Here is a 23,813-nt window from a genome sequence, read left to right as displayed (position 1 = left end):
CCCAAAACGTTGGCACAATTTGCAGGCCTGGGCCCAGACACAGGACCCAACTTCAAGGCCAACTTGGAGGGAGTTATTAGACCACACATTGCTAGGTGTCGCCCTCCTAGGGGCACTGTGGCAAAAGTCAAGAGAGTCAGCCTATCCCCTTTCGGATTCTGGAGGGAAGGAGGTGGGGAGGGGAGACTGGTGGCCACAGGAGTTTGGGTTTGAGTGGGGATGGAGGTGTAGGGTTGGGTTTAGAAATATGAGACACTTCATAAACGGAGTTCCCAGGTCTCCAGAACAAGGTGAGCAGGGAAATAAACTTACATCACAAGACAATAACAGCAGCATGCATAAACAAGAATTATCCAAATTCAGTAGGAAAGGACTAAGCTCACAGACCAAGGCTGCTGTATCTGCTAACAAGCATTCAAAACTAACAAAATCAGCAAGTAAATGGCAAAGGACTACTCGTGGAAAACCAGAAACAGTCAATCCAGTTTAGACAGCTCGATTATTTATTTGTGACCCTGTTTAGGACTTCATATTTCATATATGTATTATAGGCAGCAAAAACTACTCCCCGTTCACACAGTGGGCATTAAACAGGTCAATAATGCACAGTGTTTTAAAAGAGTGACACTATATCCAAATACTAGGCACATGAACCCATTTGTAGGCCAACGGTTTATGAAAACAGACAATAAATGTGAAATTGGGAAGGTTGTGAAAACCCTGAGACATGTGGTTATCACTCTGATAGCTAAGGTGCCTGTGTCTGCCTGTGGGTGTGATGCCCCCATCAAAAGATGGCCCAAATACAGCCCTGAATCCCAGCCCAGCAAACAAGGAAACTTTCCCTGTGGCAATTCAGTTTCATCAATCCAAACTGATCTCCTTACCCTCTAGGTTTCAAAAAATTATTACAGGGGTTGGGGGGACTCTGGGCCCCCAAAGCATGAGAGCTACAGGCCTCCTCTACCTCTGGCCCTGCTTTCCCAGAAACATGGGATGAGACCTCACGGTCTCACATTTCTGGGCAAAGGGGACTGGTGTGGACATACCAGCGTGGTACATCTCTCTGGGCATAGAGGTTTCCTTTATGCTCCTATAGCACTTTTTTCAGGCTTCTACTACGTGGTACTCAAATTGCTTTTGAGACAGTTTTCCACTGTGTTTTAAAAGCCAGCCCCAGCATGTCTATAAACATCAGTTCATATTCCTGGAATAAATCTTTTTTGTGTTCCATCCTACTACCCACAGGGGTACAGATGGCATGTTTTATGTGGTGGCCACTATTTACAATTCAACTCCACGGAGGCCCATGAGATGCCACAAATGGAGCCCACACAGGAAGACAGCCCCTTGGGCAGGGACATTTGTCCCGACAGGCCAGGAGTGCCAGGAAGGGACACACCCTGAAAGTACACGGGGAGTCTCTACCACTAACATACATTCTCCGTTCAGGGCCAGCGGGATCCTGGGCATCCCCGGGAGGCATACAGACAGTCAGGCTTTGCCCAAGTGACTGTGGGGTGTGCATGGCCAGTGGCTGTAAGCAGGGAAAACAGCACACGCAAAATGCCCCAAACTGGCCATAGAGTTAATAACATCAACAAAGCAAATCCTTCCCTACCAAGAAGGCTCACCACAATCATTTGAATGTTCAAAAGCAACTGCTAGCTCAGTATCAAAGTATCCTTTCTATTCTGATGGACAGCCATTAATCACAGTAGATATGACCTTGTCAGGATCTCAAGGACTGAATAATAGAAGCAGGGTTTTTTTGTGGTGGTGGGGAGAGAGGGAAAGGAAGAGGAAGCACTTTACTCTGAAGAATACTCTGAAGAAGCCACTGCTGTCTCTGTTTCAGACTAAGATAGCATTTGCCGAAAATGTCAACAGATTGCTTCTTGAGTTGGAGTTGTGCAGACATCAAAAGCTTATTTTAACAGGGCATTTTGCTTAAAATCACTTGGTTAGTTTAGGCATTTAGAATGCCTCTTAGTATATAATTTGGATCAAGAAGTTCTTGTTGAGTTTGACTGATTTAGCATAAATCAGAAGGACATACTGTAATAGACCCATTCACATAACCAGCGCCTTTAGGCCATTAATGTAGTAAAATTTCTCCTTTGTTTGTGTTGAATTTTTAATAGGGCCTTTCTTTCTTTCTTTTTTTTTTTTTTTTAATGGAGCTTAGTTGCTATGCAGAGGCTTAGCGCTCCTGCATGGGGATCAGTTCCAGACTTTGGTTTGATTTGAAACAAGCCTAGCAAATTTGCCTGAATGTGATTCAAAAGGTTTTCCTGTTTTCCTATTTCTCTCATCAGGAGATTGAAGGAAGGTGAAAAGCAAGTCACTACTTGAGTTCAAATAATGCTGGCCTGATTTTTTTCACAAGTATTCAGTATGATTCAGTAGACACAGCCAGAAGGACAACCATTGCCCCTCTGAAACGCTACAATAGCTCGCAAGGACCGGGGCTCAGGGAGCTAATTTCAACATGCAGTTTACTTATACTCACAGATAAAGTCTCATTCTCCCATTTTTACTTTTCATTCAGTCTTTCTTTCACTTTCTCTCTCCATATTACGCTGAATAGATGTGACTCAAAAAGTTAATGGTAATTGCTCCCATCTTAATTTAGCAAAGAGAGAGAAAGTGAGAGAGAGAAATGAGTATAATTTGCAGATCTGAGCACAGGTCATTACAGGTGTGTTATATTAGTGTATTCATGAGCCTCCCGGGACAGGCATGCTGAGATATCCAATAACTTTCTTAATGTGTAATTACATGCCATCGGACTATAATTGATTAATTGAAAAGAGAATGTAGGCAGATGTGAGGGCAAGACTTCTGCTGCTCATCAAATGAATATGTCCTTGCTTCTCTTTAATAAGTTAAGTGGAACTACTCAAAAGCAATTAAGTCAGTAGTGAAATTCATTAAATTTTAAGTAATTATTGGTATTAAATTCTGTAATAAAATTCAAGACTTTGTGTAGTTCTATATCAAAAAGAAGTATGACAATTCTATGGGGCCCATTCGGCAGAATGAGGGTTCCAGAGAAACTGCATCTTGGACCCATTGACATTTTGTGTGAAAATCACCTGAGAGAAAAAGAGAAAGAAATGGGGGTGGGGAGGGGAGCCTTCTGGAAGCTTTGCTGGCCATCCTAGACGAGCCAGAATGAGTATGTCCCTTAAACCTAGGAATGCAGTGGTGTTTCCGCAGTAATTCTTTCATTTTAAAATCTTTATCTACATAGTTCAAAAAGAATGAAAAAAAATACATGTTTTTCACACTAATGCCTTGAGTACTACATTTGATACTTTCTCTAGTAATTACATTCAAACATAAACATGAATTATAGGGAGTTAGATACGATTTGGAGAAAATTCTTTCCAGGCCTTATTCTCTCATTTGAGAAACAAACCTAGGCTTTGGGGGTGGGGGGGGGCAGGTTGAGGTATGCCATAGCTTATGGAGTGGCCACAGATAGTCCTCAGAGCCCGTAAGTGGCTTCTACACCGTCTGCTACTATTCATTCTGCCCAGGCAACTGGACAACTCAGAAATGTGTCAGAAAGGAACTCAACTCAGCCAATGCGCCGCATTCCAGACATTCCTGACAACTCCCTAGACATAGGGGAGCCCTTGGTGTCTGAGCTGGCTGTGGAAAAGTGCCAACTGGGAGCCACACCGGTATGGTTTGTTCATTCATTCATACAGTAAGTATTTCTTAAGCACCTATTCAAAGCCTTTTAAAGATTATTTTGTATCTATATCTATCTATATAGTATATACAATATCGAGTAAATGTACTTTATTTATTCCCCCCTAGAATTAGAGAGGGAGGATTCTGTAAAAATGTAATCCAAGTTTTGTACCCATCTCAGCCGATCTGGTGCCCTGCACACAGTAGGCACTCAGTGAAAGCTTGCTGATTGAACAATGGAAGGAATCAATGATGTGGACTGTGAGGAACACAGGATAGCATGTGGCGCTAGCACAAAGGTCTCTCTTTAATTTTTGGAAACCGTTATTAACATTACACATGTTAATGCTTGGTCAGGATAAGCTAAAGAGATGGTGATGATGGCTGTTGAGAGTGAATGAGAACTGACTCCAGAACCTACTCCCAGGCTTCTGTTCTAATCAACAGCATCCTTAACAGTCCTGTCAATTCTTTCTTGACATAAAAACACACACACACACACACACACACACACACACACACACACACACACACACAAAAACTGGAAATGTAAGCTCATGTATTGTGGTCATTTTTTTTTAAACAGTAAATTCAACCACATTTTTTTAAACTTGTGCTTCCAAATCTAAATATAACTTTGTGTGGTTAGTTTCACAATTTAAAAAGAAATGATTGTGCTTTCATTGTTTGCTGGGGCTCCCACTTTGATGATGTGAGAGCCGGTCTCCTAGATGCAAGGCGGCTGGCTCCCATCACGAACCCTGTGAGAGGCATCCCCACTGCAGACTGACTAGACACAGAGAGAGCAGGGAGAGATGTGACTCACCACTCCCAGAGGGAGGGACAAAAGCATTTTATGTATACCCTAATTCCTGTTGGAAGACAAAAATTCCAATCCTCACACACATTGTAATTTTAGAAAGCATAACTAAAGCTAAAACTAAATTAGACTAACTAGGTATATTGGGCTCAGAAAGAAAAAAAAAAATCAGGGCACGTGGAAAGACATTAGGTCTCATTTTCTGTTTGCATGTGTTTCTGCTGGAACGGGCAATTTATTGTCCCACAGCTCATTTTAATCTTGAACACAACCTTGATAATCTGTGTAGCAGCAGCCCAACTATTTCAAAGAGAAGTTCTAACCCAGGGACATACTCTTTCTACCGCTCTGTCATGTTTACTAAATGATGTTTTGCTCACATCGTTTTGGATTTCTGTTTCTTTGCTTTTCATTTTTACAACAGGCCCCAAATATATTCCAGACAGTTAAATCAGACCAAAGGAAAACCGATTTATCAAATGAATAGTTAAGTACCTGACATATTCTGAAATTTATCAGTATATGAACAAAGAAGATGGCCAAAGAAGTGAGTGATGGTGTTCATTTCCAAAAGAAAAGTAGAATTTTAAATGGTCAGGTAATTAGAATAATTAGAGAATGTAGGATTATAAAAATTTTAATTTGAGGGATTAAACAGCATACCTTTTTGTGTGAGACTTTTTCCCCAAAAGCCATTTGATATTCAATGTTCTAGCTTAGTAAACACAATATATATAATAAAATGTTTTTACTTGATGAAGATCTTTAAAATCTTTAGGGTCATTACTGTATAAATACCAGTTCTCCTTCTAGAATCCTGTGCATGCAAGAATACAATCAAAACCTATGTATGATAAGATTTTTGTCTTCATTTAAAAACAAAAAAGGATTCTACACTTGTGTTGGGCAGAGCATAACGTATAGAGTTGTCCAACTCAAATAAATAAATAAATAAATAAATAAATAAATAAAAAGATTCTGAATACTCATGTGAATTTTATTTATTGGCATTTCCTTCTTTCTCTTAAAAGTTGAGTACAAAAGAGGGGTTTTATTCCCTTTATTAATTACCATTTATTGAGTGCTTATTATATGCCAGGTGTTTTATATGTATTATCTCATTTAGATTTTACACCAGTCCTAAACAGCTATTATTTCTGTTTTACGGATGCAGAACCTGACTTTCCCAAGACCACAAAGCTAGTAACCACACAGCCAGGAAGTGGGCAGAGTCAATGTGACCCCAGGGCACAGATACTACAGTGCCTCTGTGCTGTTTTCTGATGGACGGACTATTACATTCTTGTTAATGGAGTTCTACCCCTCTTCAAATAATCCAAATTTAAAAACCTTTTCTCCCCCCTAGTTTGTATTTTTTGTAGTCCAAATCACACTGATCCATGAATCATGGTGAATCACAAATATTTTAAACTTCAGTTTCTTGCTTCTACTTCGATCTCGTTTTTCCCACTGACTACAATTAGCCACTTACTCAATTAAGACTGTTATCCAAAATCTAAATTGACAAGAAAATTAGCTTGAGCTGAAATCTTTGCCAGGTATTTATATTAACACTGTCACAAGAACTTGGTGACCAGTATTTTTGGACAGCCATTTGCAGTCTCTTGCCTTTCCAGCTGCGAGAAGCCTTTGCCCTCATCACAGTGTGCCTGGACTGTCCCAGGCTTTCACAACAGTACTTCCTGGCTCAGGTACCTACTACAGAGTCCCACATCCTAAAACACCAAATGTGAAATTTCTCACTGTTTTTATTATCTGACCACAGCCTACCGAGTTAACTCCTGTCACCCCTCACAAAATGATGTATGTCCAGCAGCCTCTTAACTGGCCCCTCATGTGCTGGCTACTCACCTCCCTCAACACTCCACCCGCAGCCTTCTCTTTCTCTGGGAACCCCTTCAATTATGCACCCACCCTCCAAGGACCAGTCCAGGCCCCACCTCCCCTGAGCACCTACTCTTTTATTTTTTTAATGAGAGAGACAGAGACAGAGACAGAGCTTGAGCAGAGAAAGGGCAGAGAGGGAGACACAGAATCAGAAGCAGGCTCCAGGCTCTGAGCTGCCAGCACAGAGCCCAATGTGGGGCTTGAATTCACAGACCGCGAGATCATGACCCAAGCCAAAGCTGGACACTTAACTGACTGAGCCACCCAAGCGCCCCTCTGAGCACCTACTCATGATGATTCCATCCCACCATCTCTCCCATCCCTTTACTTCCTTATTGCATACAGACTATTTTAATATGTATTTCTATTCTCTAATCAACATACCACCCATCTGGCACTTTGCTATTCACTGGAAGTTCATTGTTCATATAAGGACAGTTTGTAAACTCCTTATGAGAAGGACCCGCATTGTATATGTTGTTTGCACTGCAACACATGACTTTTAAGCATAGCACTGGAGAAACTAAAAAGACAAATGTCTTCAAAATCTGGGTCACACACACATACCATAACCTCCTACTCTCATATTAATTCCCCTTTTTCAGATGTGTGCCCATGACACTGAATACCTAGATTTTTTTCAAAGGTTTTAAAACTTTATAGACTTTGTCTTCGTGCAGTGTATACAAAAGAATAAATTAGAGATATAAGAAACTATTCAGACCAAGTAAATCAGGAAGAATATATCCCTTGAGAAAAGGTCTTTTGGATTTGAATTATCAACACCAGCTGTCTCCACTGATGGAGCTCCATTTCCAACTTGGCTGATTTGATGACAGTCAGAACATTGTTTAAAAATCAAAATGCTGGGGCGCCTGGGTGGCTCAGTTGGTTAAGCAACCAACTTCACCTCAGGTCATGATCTCACAGTCCGTGAGTTCAAGCCCTGCGTCAGGCTCTGTGCTGACAGCTCAGAGCTTGGAGCGTGCTTTGGCTTCTGTGTCTCCCTTTCTCTCTCCTGCTCATGCTCTGTCTCTGTCTCAAAAATAAATAAAAACATTAAAAAAATTTTTTTAATAAAAATAAAAATGCTAAGGAAAGATGAAAATAAATATTTCATTACAACTTTATTTTTCCATGTTACTTATTTTTATGTATTCATATGTAAATATCAAATTATTATAGAAAAGATACTGCATAAATGAGTGAGATGTATTAAATGCCACAGGCTTATAAGCACTTTTGTAATGCTCTAGTTCATTTTCATTTATATATGTATCCACATTTCCACATAGGATATATCAATTTGCCTTCATATATTGTATTTTACGTACATATGTATGCAACATTGTTGCATATTTTCAAAATTCAAGCTACCTGGCAAATATATAAATATTTATCTAAGCCAAAAATGGCGTTTGGTTCTTTGGAAGTGTCCTTATACATTTATCAGACAATTCAGAAGTTAAAAGTACCACTGATTGAAATGGGTATATAATGGAGGCCACCAAAATATTTTACATATTGTAATAATCTGGGTGCTTTGCATGTGAAGGCTTTATCCTAACACATGAGCAATATTTAAATATTGCCCCCCTTCCTACCTCAGGCTTTGACACTTCAAAATGTTCATGTGGGTCTCCCTTCCTTATTCACACAAAGAAGTGTGTAACAGATCCTGCTGCCATTTCAAAATCAGATTAAAAATTTCCATAAAAATCAAACCAAATCATATCGCGATCTGATCACTACAAAACAGCAGAGTATTTCACATAATTAAGTTAAGGGTGTAACTTTACCTATGCAAATTGACATCCTGAATATGGACTATGAAATTTGAAGTGTAGGGGCGCCTGGGTGGCTCAGTCAGGCGTCCGACTTCGGCTCAGGTCATGATCTCATGGTTTGTGGGTTCGAGTCCCGCATTGAGCTCTGTGCTGACAGCTCGGAGCCTGGACCCTGCTTCAGATTCTGTCTGTCTCTCTCTCTGACCCTCCTCCCACTTCTGCGTGCTCTCTCTCTCTCTCTCTTTCAAAAGTAAGTAAGTAAACATTAAAAAAAAAAAGAAAATTGAAAGTGTAGGAAATGCACTCATGTGTACAATCTCTTCAGTAGGTTGGGAACTTCTCTAAGAGATGTTGGTCAGGGTGATGATGATGGATAAAGGCATCCTGATTTATAAAAAACATACTTTATCCTAATGTACCCTACAGAGTGTTCTATTGAGAAAGGGAAAGAAATCATTGCTCCTTCACCAATGGACCTTCATGAATTTTCTAGAGAAATACTGATGGATATGCAATCCAAAGTAGAGCAGTAAGCAATTTCCTGGATAATTAAGGAACAAGTTGTGATTATTTCAAATGTGGCTTATCTGGGGTCTATCTTAACTGGTTCAACATTTCACTCAAGAGAATGAACAAAGCCATCCGTTGGCTCCACTGAAGGGAAAGCATATCGCAGTCACATGCTCAGCCGTGACAACTACAGGCCAACCCCGCACTTGAACTTGTCAGTGGCCAATGCACAATCCAGAGCCAACCTTATGCATTTCACTTTTACCTGAACTAGAAACAAGGGGATATGCTACTGCAGGCATTCATTCAATAAATAATCACTGAGCACCTACCTCCACAGTTCATGCACTCTATGCCATCATTGGTTGTTAAGATACCATTATTTTGTATCACTAGAGAAAAACACTGCCAATTAAAAAATGACAGGTCGTCAATTGTAATATGCAATCCCATTTCTGAGATGTTACGCTGTTAAGGGGGGAAAAGTGCATTTTACAATCCATGAAATGGACTGCAGGCAAGCACAGTTCTCAGGGATGCAGTGAGGGAAGACAAAGCTCCTGCCTCACAGAGCTCTCAGCCAAAGGGAGCTTCACCTGGAATTAAAAGATGTCTCATCTCCTGGTTGTATGTGGCCATGCAGTAGGGGAAGAGAGCCCTCCCGGAAAGCCTGACACCTTAGGCCAGGAGACGGGGAAGTGTACAAAACACACGATTATGAAAGATGCTTCAGGCCGAATGCAGTGAGAAAATACATTCTTTCAAAGATTCTTGTTTGCCTGAATCTGTTCACCTGCAGCTTAATCGTGGGCTTCCATCCTCCTTCTGCCCTTTGAAAATTCCCTCTCACCAGTCCCCTATCACCCCCATGCCCCCATCTCCAATTTCTTGCCTCCCTTATTACTCACATATGTCCTTCTTCTCAACTCCAAATATTTTTCATGCCCTCTCCCTTGTTCTTCCAAGAAACTTTTGTTAGCCTTCTAGCCATAAACCAAACACATGACTGAATAGGATTACTTTTAGTTCTGGCTGGCTATTTGTGCACTTTTATATTGATAATTGATACCCTATCTGATTTTCTGGATTTGCTTGATATATGACCTAGAGTTTCCGTGAAGCCATCAGAGGTGACTTTTCTTTGGTATTTTAGGTAATTTTTCAGTTCTAGCAATTAAAGTAATGAGGGAGAGTGTGACTGACACCTGACTCCGGGTAATGGCCAGGAGTCTCAAAGGATATGGATCAGTTCCCTCCAAGGAATACAACAGTACTAATCAAAAGAGGTCAACAAGTCCTTCCTGATCACAAAAAGAATCAAAATCTTCAAAAGAAGACTTCGTACTTATCATACATAATCTATTGCTGTCAGATTTGTAAAAATAATATACTCAAATGCTTCTATAATACTGCAAAATATATTTTCTGTAGTCCACCAATTAAACAACATATACTTTGGTTCCTTTCCCCACAATTTATCATGCACTGGGAATTCTCCAACGTTACAGGCCTTTCTGAATAAACTCCCCTTCCTGACATTCCCATAGATGTTCTTTCTGGCTTCAGAAAGAATTCTGAATTCTATCAAAGAATTGTTACTATAAAGAAGCAAGAAAGAGTGATTCTGAATTAATTTCTTAATTCTTCATCCCACCAACATGGATTGAATAACTTCTCTAGCCTGGGATGGCAAATGTATCAGACCTGGTTCCTACCCTGAGAAGGCAGCAGTGTGCCTTGGCCTGACCACAGGTCAGAAGAGATGTGGGCCAAACTTTGGCTCTGCACCTACTCATTAGATCCCTTTTCTTCCCCCACTGTAAGAAATGTAACATCTCTGAGTTTTAACTTCCCCGTTTGTAAAATGGAAATAATAATAGCTGTTTGGCAATGCTATGGAGAATGAAAGGTCTAAAGGAGAGTCTGTAAAGACCAAGCACAGTGCTGGCATATTGAAGGCACCCCACAAAGGATGATTTCTTGTCTCCTTTCCTTAACAGGCATATCCGTCTGCTATTGCAGGTATTTCCAGGTATAAATTACAATTTTTCCTGAGCTTTGCAATTATTTTCTTAGAATATTTCCAAGATACTCTAAATATGCACAGATTTCTTGCATATTTCCAAGATTAACAATTTTACTATTAAATGGTGGGGCAAGAGGAAGGGGTCTTGGACCATGCAGAGAGTCTTCCCTGAGAGTTATATTAAAAAAAAGAGTTTAGCTCTAAAAATAATATCCATAATTTATCTTGTCCTTCTCACTGTTCACAAGCAAAGTTTGTGGTTTTTGCATGCATCTATGCACACTCAAGACTTTCAGATAACCTATTGCTAGAAAATGTGGCCAAGTGGTATGTATGATAGAATGTGCTTGAAAATCAGCAGCCTTGGGGTGCCTGGGTGGCTCAGTCAGTTAAGCATCTGACTTCAGCTCAGGTCACAATCTCACAGTTCATGGGTTCGAGCCATGCATGGGGCTCTGTGCTGACAGCTCGGAGCCTGGAGCCTGCTTCAGATTCTGTGTCTCCCTCTCTCTCTGCCCCTCCCCCACTCGTGCTCTGTCTCTCTCTCTCTCTCTCTCTCTCTCTCTCTCTCTCTCTCTCTCAAAAATAAACATTAAAAAAAGTAAAAAAAAAAAAGAAAAGAAGCAGCCTTAGAAGAAGTAATCATAATCACAACAACGCTGATTAAGTACCAACTACCAACTGTTCACCAAATACCGTTCCAAGAAACTTATGGGTGTTCATTCATTTGGACCCCACACCCCTCCTGGATGGATACTGTCCTCCTTTTACAGACCAGGACATGGACATTCTGTGACTTGCCCAAGGTCACACAGCCAATGGGTGGAGTGGCTGAGATTCCTGAATCTGAACCAAACAGTCTGGCTCAAGAGTCTAAGCTCTTCAGTACACCATACCATATTTTGAAAGTTTTATAGTCTTCTTCAAAAAAAGTATTCCAATATTTCAGTAATTTACAATTCAGCAGTAGCTGCTATGCAACTAATAGACATCTCTAGTGTCCTCAGCATAAACAGATAAGTAGGTAGATGTTCAAGGGTTTCTCTGAAGTTAAAATATTACATATGAGCTTCTAGCCAAACAAACTGAGAAGAGACTCTAGTTAGAGAATAAAGGCAGGTACTTCCAGCATCTGCCTAAAGATTTTGTTTAAACTGATGCCACTTTCCAGCTCTATTTTGTTAGTAATATGGCTAACACTGGTTGAATTTTTACTGTGTGCCAGGCATACCAAGATGCATACGTTTATACATGATCCCATTTACTCCTCAAAACAACCCTATACCGGTACATACTGTGTGTATTCTCATTTTGTAGGTAAAGACAGTGAAGCTCAGAGCAGACAGGAACTTGCCCAGGTTGCACAGGTGGCATGTCTAGAGCAGGAATTGGGATGCCCACTCTCATCCACCACACCACATTGTCTCCCTTGGAGAACACAGGGTCCTTGACACCTCTCTCTGGCTCTAAGAGCCACTGTTCTGTACTATGTGAGAAGTCAGTATGAAAACCAAACCATTATGCCTCTGACTTTTTTTGTGCAATGGCCCTGAAACTAGAAAGGCAAAGATTTTCCTGTGATGAAAAAGGGAACCTGCTGGGGACCAAGGGTCTCTGATCAAATCGAGGGTCCCTAGCCCCAAGAAATGTCCTTGTACCAGTGCAGAAGCTGGGGAACTCTAGCCCTTACCCAAATGGCTTCTCTCCCAAATAAAGAAACTAAAAAGAGAGAGTTAAAATAAGTTTGCCTTGGTGGAGAGATGGGGAATGAAGCGAGATGGTCTACAGCAGTATAGAGGGTCTTTGTACAGGAGAAGAAGAAAGCTCTGAACCACGAGAACACAGCAGCAATGGAGCCAAGAGGCTAGAAAGAAAGAGAAGCAGCAAACCCAGCTGGAGAACAAAGTGAAACAATAACACTGGTGGAAACAGAGAGATGTGCAAGTGAAATACAACAGCCCAAGCAGAATGCATCCCTTCTGCCTCTGTTAAAGAAGAGGGGTGCCTGGGTGGCTCAGTAGGTTAAGCAACTGACTCCTGATTCCGGCTCAGGTCATGATCTCATGATCTTGAGATCAAGCCCTGCATTGGGCTCTGCACTGAGTATGGAGCCTGCTTGGGATTCTCTCTCTCTCTGCCCCTCCTCTGCTCTGCTCTCTCTTTCAAATTAAATAAAGAAAAACTTAAAAAAGAAAAAAAGGAGAGATGGTCTTGTTGCAGGGCATAATTGTGCCACCTCTGTTGGAACTTCCCCTTGCTTAGCCTAATACTGGTCCTTTTCTTTATAAAAAGTTCTATCTTTCTAAAACATATTTCAAAAAAACTGTAGGAGCACAGGAATAGCCCCAGACTGAAGGGATCTGGAGGGTGGGTATAAAAATGATGGGACAGGCCAACTCTCTCTAGACAGCAAGCAGTCCCTGGGGTTTTCTGGGTCATTTTACACTTTTGGGGCTGTTACAGTTACTATTTCAGGAAACTGGTACACAGCATACTACATACACAAATGTCATATGATATTTTGTTTGATGTGACGGAAGTCCAAGTGTGTCACCACGAATTTACATTCTCGGTGCTTTGTGCCGCTCAGCTGTAACATCAAAGCAATTGTGTGACTTCAAGTTGAGCCAGGGCATGAATCTGGCTTTCTGTTAAACCAAGTGTTAAGGGGAGGGTCTTTGGTTTATACCCCCTATTTTAAAAAGCTTATCAAGCTTCAAGTGAAATGTGGCAGTTTATATCACCTTTTGGGGGTCCTCCTTAAGTCCTCATGATCCAGCTGGAAAATCCTAGCCAACAGTTAATATATGACTGCAATCCCAGAATTTCGCATCACTGCTGTTAGGAGGCCAACATATATATACTCATGAACTAGGCTGGGTTGCAAAGAGATCTGATTTTGTTTTTAAATAAATACATTTAGAACCAGGGACTTGGAAGTAAAGAACCCAAGTCACTATTGGCATTGTGGGTTTTTTGTTTTTTTGTTTTGCCTTAAGGACTTTCTAAACTAGATCTGATTGTCTGCGTCTTGCAAGGTTGTGCTGAGCAGGGAGGGAAGAGCACAGTGCATAACCCAGAGTCATTTGTTTTATGTGTACCTAGTCCCAAAGCTCCAATTCCCAATTTAATCCATGTCAATGGATTCTTTCTAGCCAGAAAAGTGGGGAACTAAAGTCTTTACAAAACAAACAAACAAACGAGCAAAAAAGCATATTTGTTTACAATCTTCCAGCAGAATAAAATGGGGATGAGGTGGGTACAGGGTAGAGGGACAGATGAAACAAGATTAATAGTTAACACTTGTTAAAGCTAGGTGATACATACATTGGGGGGGGGGGGGGTCATTATATCACTCTCTTTACTCTTGTATGTGTTAGTAATTTTCCATGATAATTTATTTTAATCCATAGAAGTACTAGGAATTTCCATAAAGTACAGCTACTGAAGTCCAGGCTTGATAGGATGCTGTAAGTTATTGAAACCTGGGCAAAAGAATCAGCCTGTTAGCTCACCCCCTTATCCTTCAGGTTCTCTACACTCCTGCCAGTTCAGATGCCACCTGTGGGTGAGTCACCTGGTCTGTACTTTCCCACCTCCTTGCCTTTGCCATGCTATTTTCCTCTGCTTAGAATGCCCCCTTTCCTAACACCTCAGCTCCAGCTATCCAAATCCAACCTATGGAAGGCCTTGATCGAAGGCATCCTCCTCCTTTGTTAAGTCTCGAATTACTACATATGGAAAGAATCTCCTCTTCCTTTGAACTCCGGAACTTTGCTGGTGCTCTCTTGGGCACAGCCAACTGTGTAACGATAACATTCGTGAGAATAAGAAGAATCATAATAATAGCAGCTAGTACATACTATACTGAATGTTACTATGTACCAGGCATTTTAAATATGTCATCACTTTCCTTACAATATCTTCTGAGGTTATTGCCTTGTATTATCACACCCTACAGATGAAGATCTGAGGTTCAGAGAGGTCTAAGAGGATCCACTGTGATGTGACACCAGATGTGTCACCATAAATTTTATGCCGCTGTGCATATGATCCTTAGTGATACCACCAGAGTAATAGAGTATAAATTAAAGTCTGGCTGGGGCAAAATTCTAACCTTCAGGAAGACCTGAGAGCCCACATTCCTGATGACTACAATAGTGTATATGCCTATTCTTTCTACTGAGCTGCAAGCTCCTTCAGGGAAAGGACTATATCTTTTTCTGTTTTTGTGTCCCCCATAAGCACTGTCTAGTACAATGCCATGTATATAGAAGATACTCGATAACATCTAGCGGACTGAACAATGTATTGATACAAAGCAGTTCTGTACAACAGTTCTGCCTAAGGACTATGTCCACCTGTTGCAATCCAGCTCTTGTCTACCTTCACCAGGAAATGAGATGGACAAATAGCCCATGCAAGAACTGCCTACGCGTCTCTCCTCCCACCACCTCTGTCCACGGGCCACAAAACTAAAATGGTTTTCATCTTTTCCCTACACTGGCATCACAAATGACCAGAAAGAAGTCTTCCCTGATGCTATTTTTTGTAGCCTCCCGGTTGTGGACTCCCTCTCCCACCACCCTCTGCAAAATTCCCACCCCTAATAGCCTTAGGAAAGGCCAAAGGGAGTCAGATTGTGTCTCAGTGATGACTCAGGAAGCTGGAACTGAGCAAGACAGGCTGATTTCCCTCTTGAGTTTCCTTTCTCTTATTTCTCCTTTCAGACTGCTTAAACCTGTATTCTTTCCAACCAAATTACACTACGTTGCTGCTGCTGTTCTTTGACTATATTTTGACCTCCCTCTTGAATGCAGTGATGTTCTCTGGACTGGCCCTCAGAACACCTGGGGAGTAGGCTTGGTCGCCTTCAGTTCCGTCCCCTAAACTCTCACAACATTGCTCTTCTTCTAGCTACAGGTCTTCTCCCTCCAAGGACCCAGCTTCTGCTGTATTTCTGCAAGGTCTTACTCCCAGCTGGCTTTTAAGAACTGAGAAAGTCCTAGCTGATGAGTAGGTGTGAGTTCATCACATGATAAACGTCCTCTTCTCAACTATAGCTCTTAATCCAATTCCCACCATCAATATGAGCATTGTAGTAGAGGAAAAGAAGAGAAGAGAAGGCCTTCTAGTCCCGAAAGAATGAGGCAATAACGGTAAAGGGACCAGCAACGGGGGTGAAATTTGGGGCAGAGGCCAGTCACCTGTGGCTGGCTCTAAATGTTCCCTCTTCTGGACTCCCCTAAGCCATGCTGCTGGAGTGTTAATGTGATGTGAATTTCCACAGTTTTTTTTTTTTTTTTAATTGAAAGTTATTTGCCTTGGTCATAAATTTAGCGACGTCAGCAAAATACCCTGGGGTGTGTGTGTGTGTGTGTGTGTGTGTGTGTGCGCGCACACACACGCACATGGTACCTATCTGTGAAGAGGTAGATGGGGGCCATGCTGAATTGTGTTATATCAAACAGTACTCATGCTTTATCTAATGTCACTCATCTTGACAGCACTGCATTTTCAAAATTAATAAAAAGCATAAGGAAGCTGTTGCACAATCACCAACCAGAGAATCTTGGCCACCAAGCTAAATATCTAGTCATCTGTGTTGTACATTAAGTGTGAAGGCACATATCACAGTTTGGGATTTAAATGGAAAAATCAATACCCTTCAGGAATCTGCAGTTGCACAGCAGATTTTTCTATCTGCCAATGCTTTGTTTGTCAGTGCCTTCTGATTACACATACTTGTGCATTCCAGGCATCGATTTTGCTTTATTTCTGTTTAGGCTACTTAACCCTCTTCCAAGCAGCAGAGGCTGGGGGTGTGGGAGAGAGGGCAGAGAAAATAAACAGTCACTAATACAAGTCTGAGTCAATGTCCAGTCCACCTGGCTGGGGCACTTTCTGTCAGTCCCTATATGTAGCCATGTGTCCTGATCATCTGCCAGCCTAGAAGTAACCTATTCCCCTAGTGTTTTCTTCCAAGGGCCATTGGCAACCCTGACAAAGTTCCTCCACTTCCCAAACCCACCCCTGCTCTTGCTACGGTGAACTATGCAAGGTGGCTCTGAAGCTAAGAAAGTACTTTGAAGTAGGACTTGCAATCTTTTTTCATGAAGTCTTTAAAAATTTGCTCTAAGCTGCACTAAGAAAACTCCAAGGACTGCCTATTTCTCACTTAAGAATGTTCTAGCTTTTTCATATAGAAGCATCACTTTTCCCAGCCTCATATCCAGCCAAATACCACTGCTTTTCTTGTAGTTGAAAAAATTAAATTTCTCCTTAGAGAAATAAGCTTCCTTGTTTTCTTCTCTTTATTCTCCTTTTTCTTTTGTCACAAAAAAACTATGCTGATGAAAATAAAGCATTTCTTACAGTGACTAAAAGGACAAAGATTGTACACATCTCTCAAAACTACTGCTAATACACTACTGTGTCTAAGCATAGCAATGATTAAACATACATTTTCTCTAAAGGTAGCTGGAAAAGATGTTCACATATATATTTTACTTCCTCCTGTATGAACCGACCACAACCAGGACTCAGCACGTTCGTTTTAGCAATAAATATTTTTTAAAAATCAACTATGGCATATTAATTTTAACCGTTTCTCTAAAAAGAAGTAAGATACTCCCCAAAGCATTTTGATACCAAACATAGCATTAATGGCCCCTACGGTCTTCTGCTGGATAACTATGGTTACAGAGGGAAGTATTAAAAGGGAAATGGATGAAAACGATTTCCCCAAAATAGGTCATGCTAGGAGGCCTGGAAGCTTAAGAGCCCTCAGGTAAAATATAAGGTGAGTTAAATCATCAGAAAGCAAACAAACAAGCAAACAAACAAAAAAAAGCAACTGCATTGATAAGCAGCGAATTTGCCTGCGGACTGATTGGTCAAGGGGCTAGACACACAGCATGAGTGGCGCTATTGTAACCATGCAGTTTATGGAGCTGGGGGGAAAAGAGTTTCTCACTGTCAACATCTAGCTGCTGCGGCTAGGATGGGTAAGAACTGTATCTTTCTCTCTTCTCCTGCTCTTTGGACACTTTGTTTTTAATGAACAGTTGGTATCAGAGCTAAGTCCAAAGACTGTTACATGTGGGATTTCCTAATGCGGAGACCTGGCAGAGCTGTTCGGTGTTCAGCCAAAACACTAAATAGAAATGAGACTACCTCAAAATGTAACAACGGAGCATCCTCATTCTCTTTCAGTGTTTTCATTTAGTTGGAGCAAATGTTTTGCTTTAATGCAATTGAAAAGAAAAGAACATTTAGGGACAACATAGCTAGATCCCTCATAAAGCTTCATTTTCAAAAGCAAGTGTTTAAATATCTGAATAAAAGACAATTCATTCTCTGTTTACTTTAGGTAAACAGCAAATGCATCGCGGAGTACTCATTTTCAAAAGCTAATCAAGAACATTAGGTCCCGACAGATTCATTTAATAGAAATATAATAGGCATTTCTTCTTGCTTTTCATCTTGTCTTGCTGTAAATGCTAAAATGAACAGCAAATTAACCCTGCGTTGGAACAGAGTCCCTGTCACAGCTGATACCCCCTCTCTCGCGACTTGTAAACATCCCCGCATCCTGTCGCTGCTTTGACTTCTCCTACAGAGGAAAGACGAAAGTGCCTGATTGAGTTTGGCAAGAGAGTGTAGGAACACTTGAATCCTAAAGGGAGTACTGCGTGTCAACTCTGCTATCTTTCCCAGCAGAACAAAATATTACCATGCTGTCTCCTAAAATAGTGTACAATTAGGAAGGAGGAGGAGGAGTGGAGGTGGGATTGTTTTGTTTTGTTTTTTCCAAGCTACATATATCGACTGTCTTTCTCTCCATTTTTAACTTTACTAGCCATTCTCCAAATGGCTGGTTATAAACTACTATACAGAACAAGCTAACAAAGACAGGGCCATCCACGCTCTATAATCAGATATAAAAGATTTGCACACAATCTGAGATCTTATAGTTAATATTCAGTGATATCAGAATTAGCATTTAGAACTCTATACAGAAAAACTGTAATACTTCATAAATGATGTAATAATGAACAAACCCTTTCAAAAACTGTTTTCACTGTGCTAAAGTAACATTCTAGACTTGTTGTAAGTATGTTATTCTTACAAGTAGTTCGCAGTTATTCTTGAAGGCAAGCCTTGGAGTTTCCTTAGCATAGTGCTGCTGGGGGAAATTTTCAGCTTGTCCATCTTCATCTCTAGCCTGAAGGGAAATATAATGGCCTATTTAGGGACTTAACAAATAATGGAAGAAAAAAAAAAAGCTAAAAGCATAACAGCTCAGACCATTAAACAAACGGGAATCCAGAAATAACAACATTATTAAGAAGTTTGTTTAAATACGCAGTACGCCTTTTAGATGTCAAAATTCGGGGTTTATTTTTCTTGACGTAGTTTGGTTTCGACATGCAAATTCACTGTGGTGTGATATTTTAAATGATATGAAGCAAACCAAAATCAAATAGTTTCGTTGGCAATTAACCACCACTTTGGTCTTCCAGTGGCTTTCGTTGCACATTGAGGATTATATGACATACGTACGTGTTTAAACTTTTTGGCATGCTTAAGCAATCTCTAGATAACGCACTTTAAGAAAATTCTAATAGCAAGGCCACAAGAAAAGCAGTTTGCATCGTTATATTTTGCATCGTAATACTATTAGAGATAAACTGATTCCCCTTGATTTTTAAATAAAGATCTGAAAGGAGCAATGATCTAGTAAGAACAATGATTCTTCAATCGAATGCAGTAAAAAAAAAAAAAAAAAATAGATTTAATTAAGAAGCTGCATTAAAAGTTACTAGTTATTTTGATCTACACTGTTAATTAAGAAAGCTGAAGTTTAAATGGAGACATTAACAGAACCCATTAGCAATACCGCTTGCATACAGTCTTGTCCTCCTAATCTCCATCCGTTTCTGGTTTGGAGTGGGAGAGGGGGAGAGGTAGGTGAAAGGAGGCGTGTCTGCAGCACACTCATTAAACCATTCATTTGGGTGACACTTGCACCTCACTCTGCTCTCATCTCATCTTAGCCCTAACTGCTCCCCCTTTCCTGGCCTCCTGAAATTCACAGCTGAGCTGTCTCCCTCACATATGGCTTGCATATAATTATGCATATTCCATTTTGCGCTGCATTAAAATGATGAGCTCCTGGCTCCCTGCCAGCTGATTTTAAAAAGCCCAAGTGAAGTAGGAAAAAGGAGAGAAACACAGGGAGAGCCGCACAGGAAGCAGCAGGTAGTTCTGTCGGCTGTCTCTTTAGATAAAATGTATGTCTGGCACCAAGGGAACAGCTGAGAACTACCTGTTGTGATGTATGGATGGAGGAGGAGAAAACAATGAGCGTATGTCTGGGGCACAGCGATGACAGCACTTGGGTGGTGTTTCTCCTTTAATGGAGTGAAATTTGCCGGCTGACAAGTATCACTCAGAGCTCCTCGGCTAGAAGAGGGATCGTCGTTTTAGAAACGGAGCCGTATTTTGTACATTTAAGGATGTATAGCTTGTTTTTTAACAAAGCCTTCTGCTACTTATTACAGGGAGGGAACTGGATGGAATTTGGAAATGGAATGTCATGGGCAGTAATATTTGGGTTACAAGAAGTTGGTGGGAGAAGAGAATTGCTCTGTTTTGGTTTCATTTTTGAAATGTATGAACATCTCTGGGATTGAGTGCCTTTTTATTATACCTTTTATCCCCCCCCTACCAAATCAAAGTAAAATAAAAATGCAGTTATAGGACTGGACTACATGTGACAGAAAGCGTAAGCTTTGTTCACGTTCAGTGGTTATCAAGGCACTGAAAGCAATGATGCTCCTTCTCACAGCGTCTCACAGCGTCAGCTCTCCTCTGCAGCTACATCTGGGCTTAAGTTAATATAGTCTTAAATGGGGCCCACTTTAAAGTGGAGTGTATAAATAAAAGGCAGCTGGAGGAAAAACAGTAAGATGCCAATGGGTACCAACGATGTTAGATTCTTCTATTCTCTGTAAGTGTGTTTTAAGCCACTCTGTGAGGTCTCTTGACGGCTGATGCTACATCTACTTCGTCTTTCCTATTCTGCCATTTCCAGTGCCTTACTTTTAGCTGGTACTTAACAAACGTTTAAGTGATGAAGAAAAAAAAAAGCCCCATACATGGATAGTAACTAGACCTTACTATAAACAACTCTATAGAAAATGCCACCTCGAAATATGCTAAAGTTGGTGGTTAGGTTTATTATATTCCTGATGCACTATGATACATATGCTTGGAAACACACTTAGCATATAGTTTACGAGGGCTACTATTTACATATATATGTCTATATTCAATATACATGTATCTTGTGTATAAATATTCATAAGGTGGAATATGTTTATTATGCATGTACTATGTGTACACATTCATACACACCAGATGCCTGGGGATATTTTCAACATTAGTGGCAAAAATACATCCATTCCACTTACACGTAAGGTGATCACAATGCTTTTTATGTTTTTAAAGGACAGGAAATAATCCCATTGTCTAATATTTGAAGGTGCTTCCTCAAAGGAGCTAAAGATTTCATATAAAGACTCATAATTTATGAGGTGGAATAAAACAGCCATGGAAGAGAAAGGAGAGGGAGATTGAGAGGGTTGGAAGTGAAGAGAGAAAGCCAGAGATTTGCTTCTTTATGGAGCTGTCTATTTGCCTCTCCATCAAACCCCATGGCCCTTGGAATGGTCTGCCTCTCACAAGCCATCTGATGCCAGAGTGCAAGACGTTCCATCCTGCAGCCATTTGCCGCATTGCCACCATGTGCCACAGAGCTGGGAAGCATACAACATGCTAGAACCCCCAGCACCGTCTCCCTCACGTGTGTGTGCACACATTGAGCACTCACCCGCCTCTCGCCAGAGTAATTCCTTTTGCATTCTAAAGGGTTTTTTAGTGTAAAATTTAAAACTACTATTCCTAGACTAAGTGAAATTAAGTGCATTCAGCGAGGGCAATAATTCTCCACTCTTGACTGCATACTAGAATCATCTGGGGTGGCTTTTTAACATTGGAGCCTATCCTGCCCCCTCCTGTCCCACTTTTTTCCAAGACTCTGATTTAATTGGTCCAGCGTGGGGCCCGGACATGGGTGTTTTTTAAAAAGCTCTGGGGTGATTGTAATGTACAAGCAGGGCTGAGAACCATTGATCTAAGGAGTGTGCCCAGAGGAGGGGTATCAAGAGGAGGCCCTTGGCACAGTGTCGGCAGAATGTTCTCTAACCACATCCCGACCCCACTAGAGTGAACTGCTATGTAACACTAAGAGGATGTAGGATATGGCCCCTGGGATGGGTCTTATTGTAAAGACTCCAGAGATGACACGGCTAGCTGATCGCAGGCAAAAACATCCCTTATTTTAGTTCTTGGCATGACAAATAATATTGGAAGAACTACTAGACCAGCTCCTCAAAAGGCCTTTCTGAACCTCTATAACCAAGTCAAAAATCCCCATGTGCCCTCGCTTTGACTTGACACAGGTACAACTTTACACCGGTTGGTGTGATTTTTTTGTCTTCTCTGCAAAGTAGCACGCTTCCTAAGGGCAGAGATAGTGCCTGGTTCCTCACCTCTGGACCTTCAGCCCCAGCCACTGCATGGTACATGGTAAGTGCTCTGTGGGAATGAGTTCTGTTTTCATTCCTGCAACTCGATGGCGATGTTAGACAAAAATCCTAGTAGAGTCATTTTATAACCTGTTATATATTGAAGTCAGTGCTTTCTGCCTCTGCCCCATCTGGGCTGGCAGACAATGGCATATCGAGGCAGGGCTGCGTAAGCCCTGCAGACATTCAGCATCTCTGGTCATGGTAAAAACATGAAGCAGAATGACTTTTAGTTGTTTTCTTTTATTGTTCTTAAATTCTTCACAGACCATGAGCTCTCTCATTGCCTTTCTTGGGGCAGACCACCCCACTGCCAGCTCTTGGCATCTCCTGGGGCCCGGAGACCTGTGTTGATGTCTGACTTTGTTCTGGAGTGACCAGTTCTGACAGAAGGAATGCCAAGATACATGATGAACTAATTCTCTCCATGTGTCTTATTCTCAGCAGCTTTATTCTGACTAATACGCTGGATATTTATGCCAACTATGGGGAAAAGCAAACAGGAAGCTTTTTTTTTTTTTTTTTTTTTTTTTTTTTTTTTACATTTTACTACAAATGCGATCGTCAAACCAAAGGTACATTTCTTACCTACTATTCTAAGAAGACTCCACCTCTTGCTATAAAATAGAAGTAGAAATCCTTCAGTTAAACTGCAGAAAGTAAATATCCTTCATTTAAACTGCAAGGGGATTTCCCCATCTTGCTGACAGTCATGTTGTGCCTACCATTTGAATAAATATTAGATTATGTGCAACACTTAGACCCATTGCCTCTCTACCTCAAAAATCTCCGGCTTAAACAAATTCATATTCACCTCTCTCTCCCTTTCCCTTTTTTATTTTGATTCTTACATAGGGCAATCTTTGGTTCTCTTTCAAAGAATTCACTTCTTCCTTTGGGCCAAAGCTTTGGTGTCATGTACATCTTCAAGCAAGATCAGCATGTTTTCTCCTCGAGAGTCTCCCTTAGAAAAGGTGGAACATTCTAAAATCAGCTCCACCGGCCTATACCCCAGAAAAGTGAGATTTTTCTGACTCAACAAAAAGGTTAACACTGCTGCCATTTAAGTGGAAAGATAACTACGCTTCCCAGTTAAGACCTCCCTGTGATGAATGGGAGTTTACACCTCTGTGTCGCCGTGATTTCAGAACTTTTTTGGAAAACAAGAGAAGGTTCTGCCTGGAACCAGAGTGGGGAGAGCACACAGAGCGTCTAGACTGAGCGTTCCGGTGCTGTGGCGGACTTGGCACACACCGGCTCACACACGTGGTGTCGTTACCAGACTTGAGAACATCAAAAATAGTGCATCTCCAAGTTGGGGGGGGGGGTAAATTTAGAGATGAATAGTTGCAGAGAAAAACTTTCATTTTTTAGAACGCACTCTTTGAGCCAGGAGTAATAGA

The 23,813-nt window shown here is 41.0% G+C and overlaps 1 protein-coding gene across 3 annotated transcripts in view; it reads right to left on the bottom strand.

Moving 5' to 3' along the window:
• The window catches only part of SOBP (sine oculis binding protein homolog), a 165,148-nt gene that overhangs the window by 48,896 nt on the left and 92,439 nt on the right, over positions 1 to 23,813 (bottom strand). For 2 of the 3 annotated variants that reach the window (XM_086707532.1, XM_086707534.1), the window contains one exon: positions 18,888 to 18,983. The exons of the other annotated variant lie outside the window; for it this stretch is intronic. In XM_086707532.1, the coding sequence (XP_086563658.1) occupies positions 18,888 to 18,983 (96 nt within the window). The remainder of the gene's footprint in view (positions 1 to 18,887; positions 18,984 to 23,813) is intronic. 3 annotated transcript variants of the gene reach the window in all.

Source organism: Puma concolor, chromosome B2 (assembly GCF_028749965.1).
Source record: "Puma concolor isolate L17-30 chromosome B2, mPumCon1.1.hap2, whole genome shotgun sequence".
NCBI lineage: Eukaryota > Metazoa > Chordata > Mammalia > Carnivora > Felidae > Puma > Puma concolor.
This window is presented reverse-complemented; position numbering and strand designations above follow the sequence as displayed.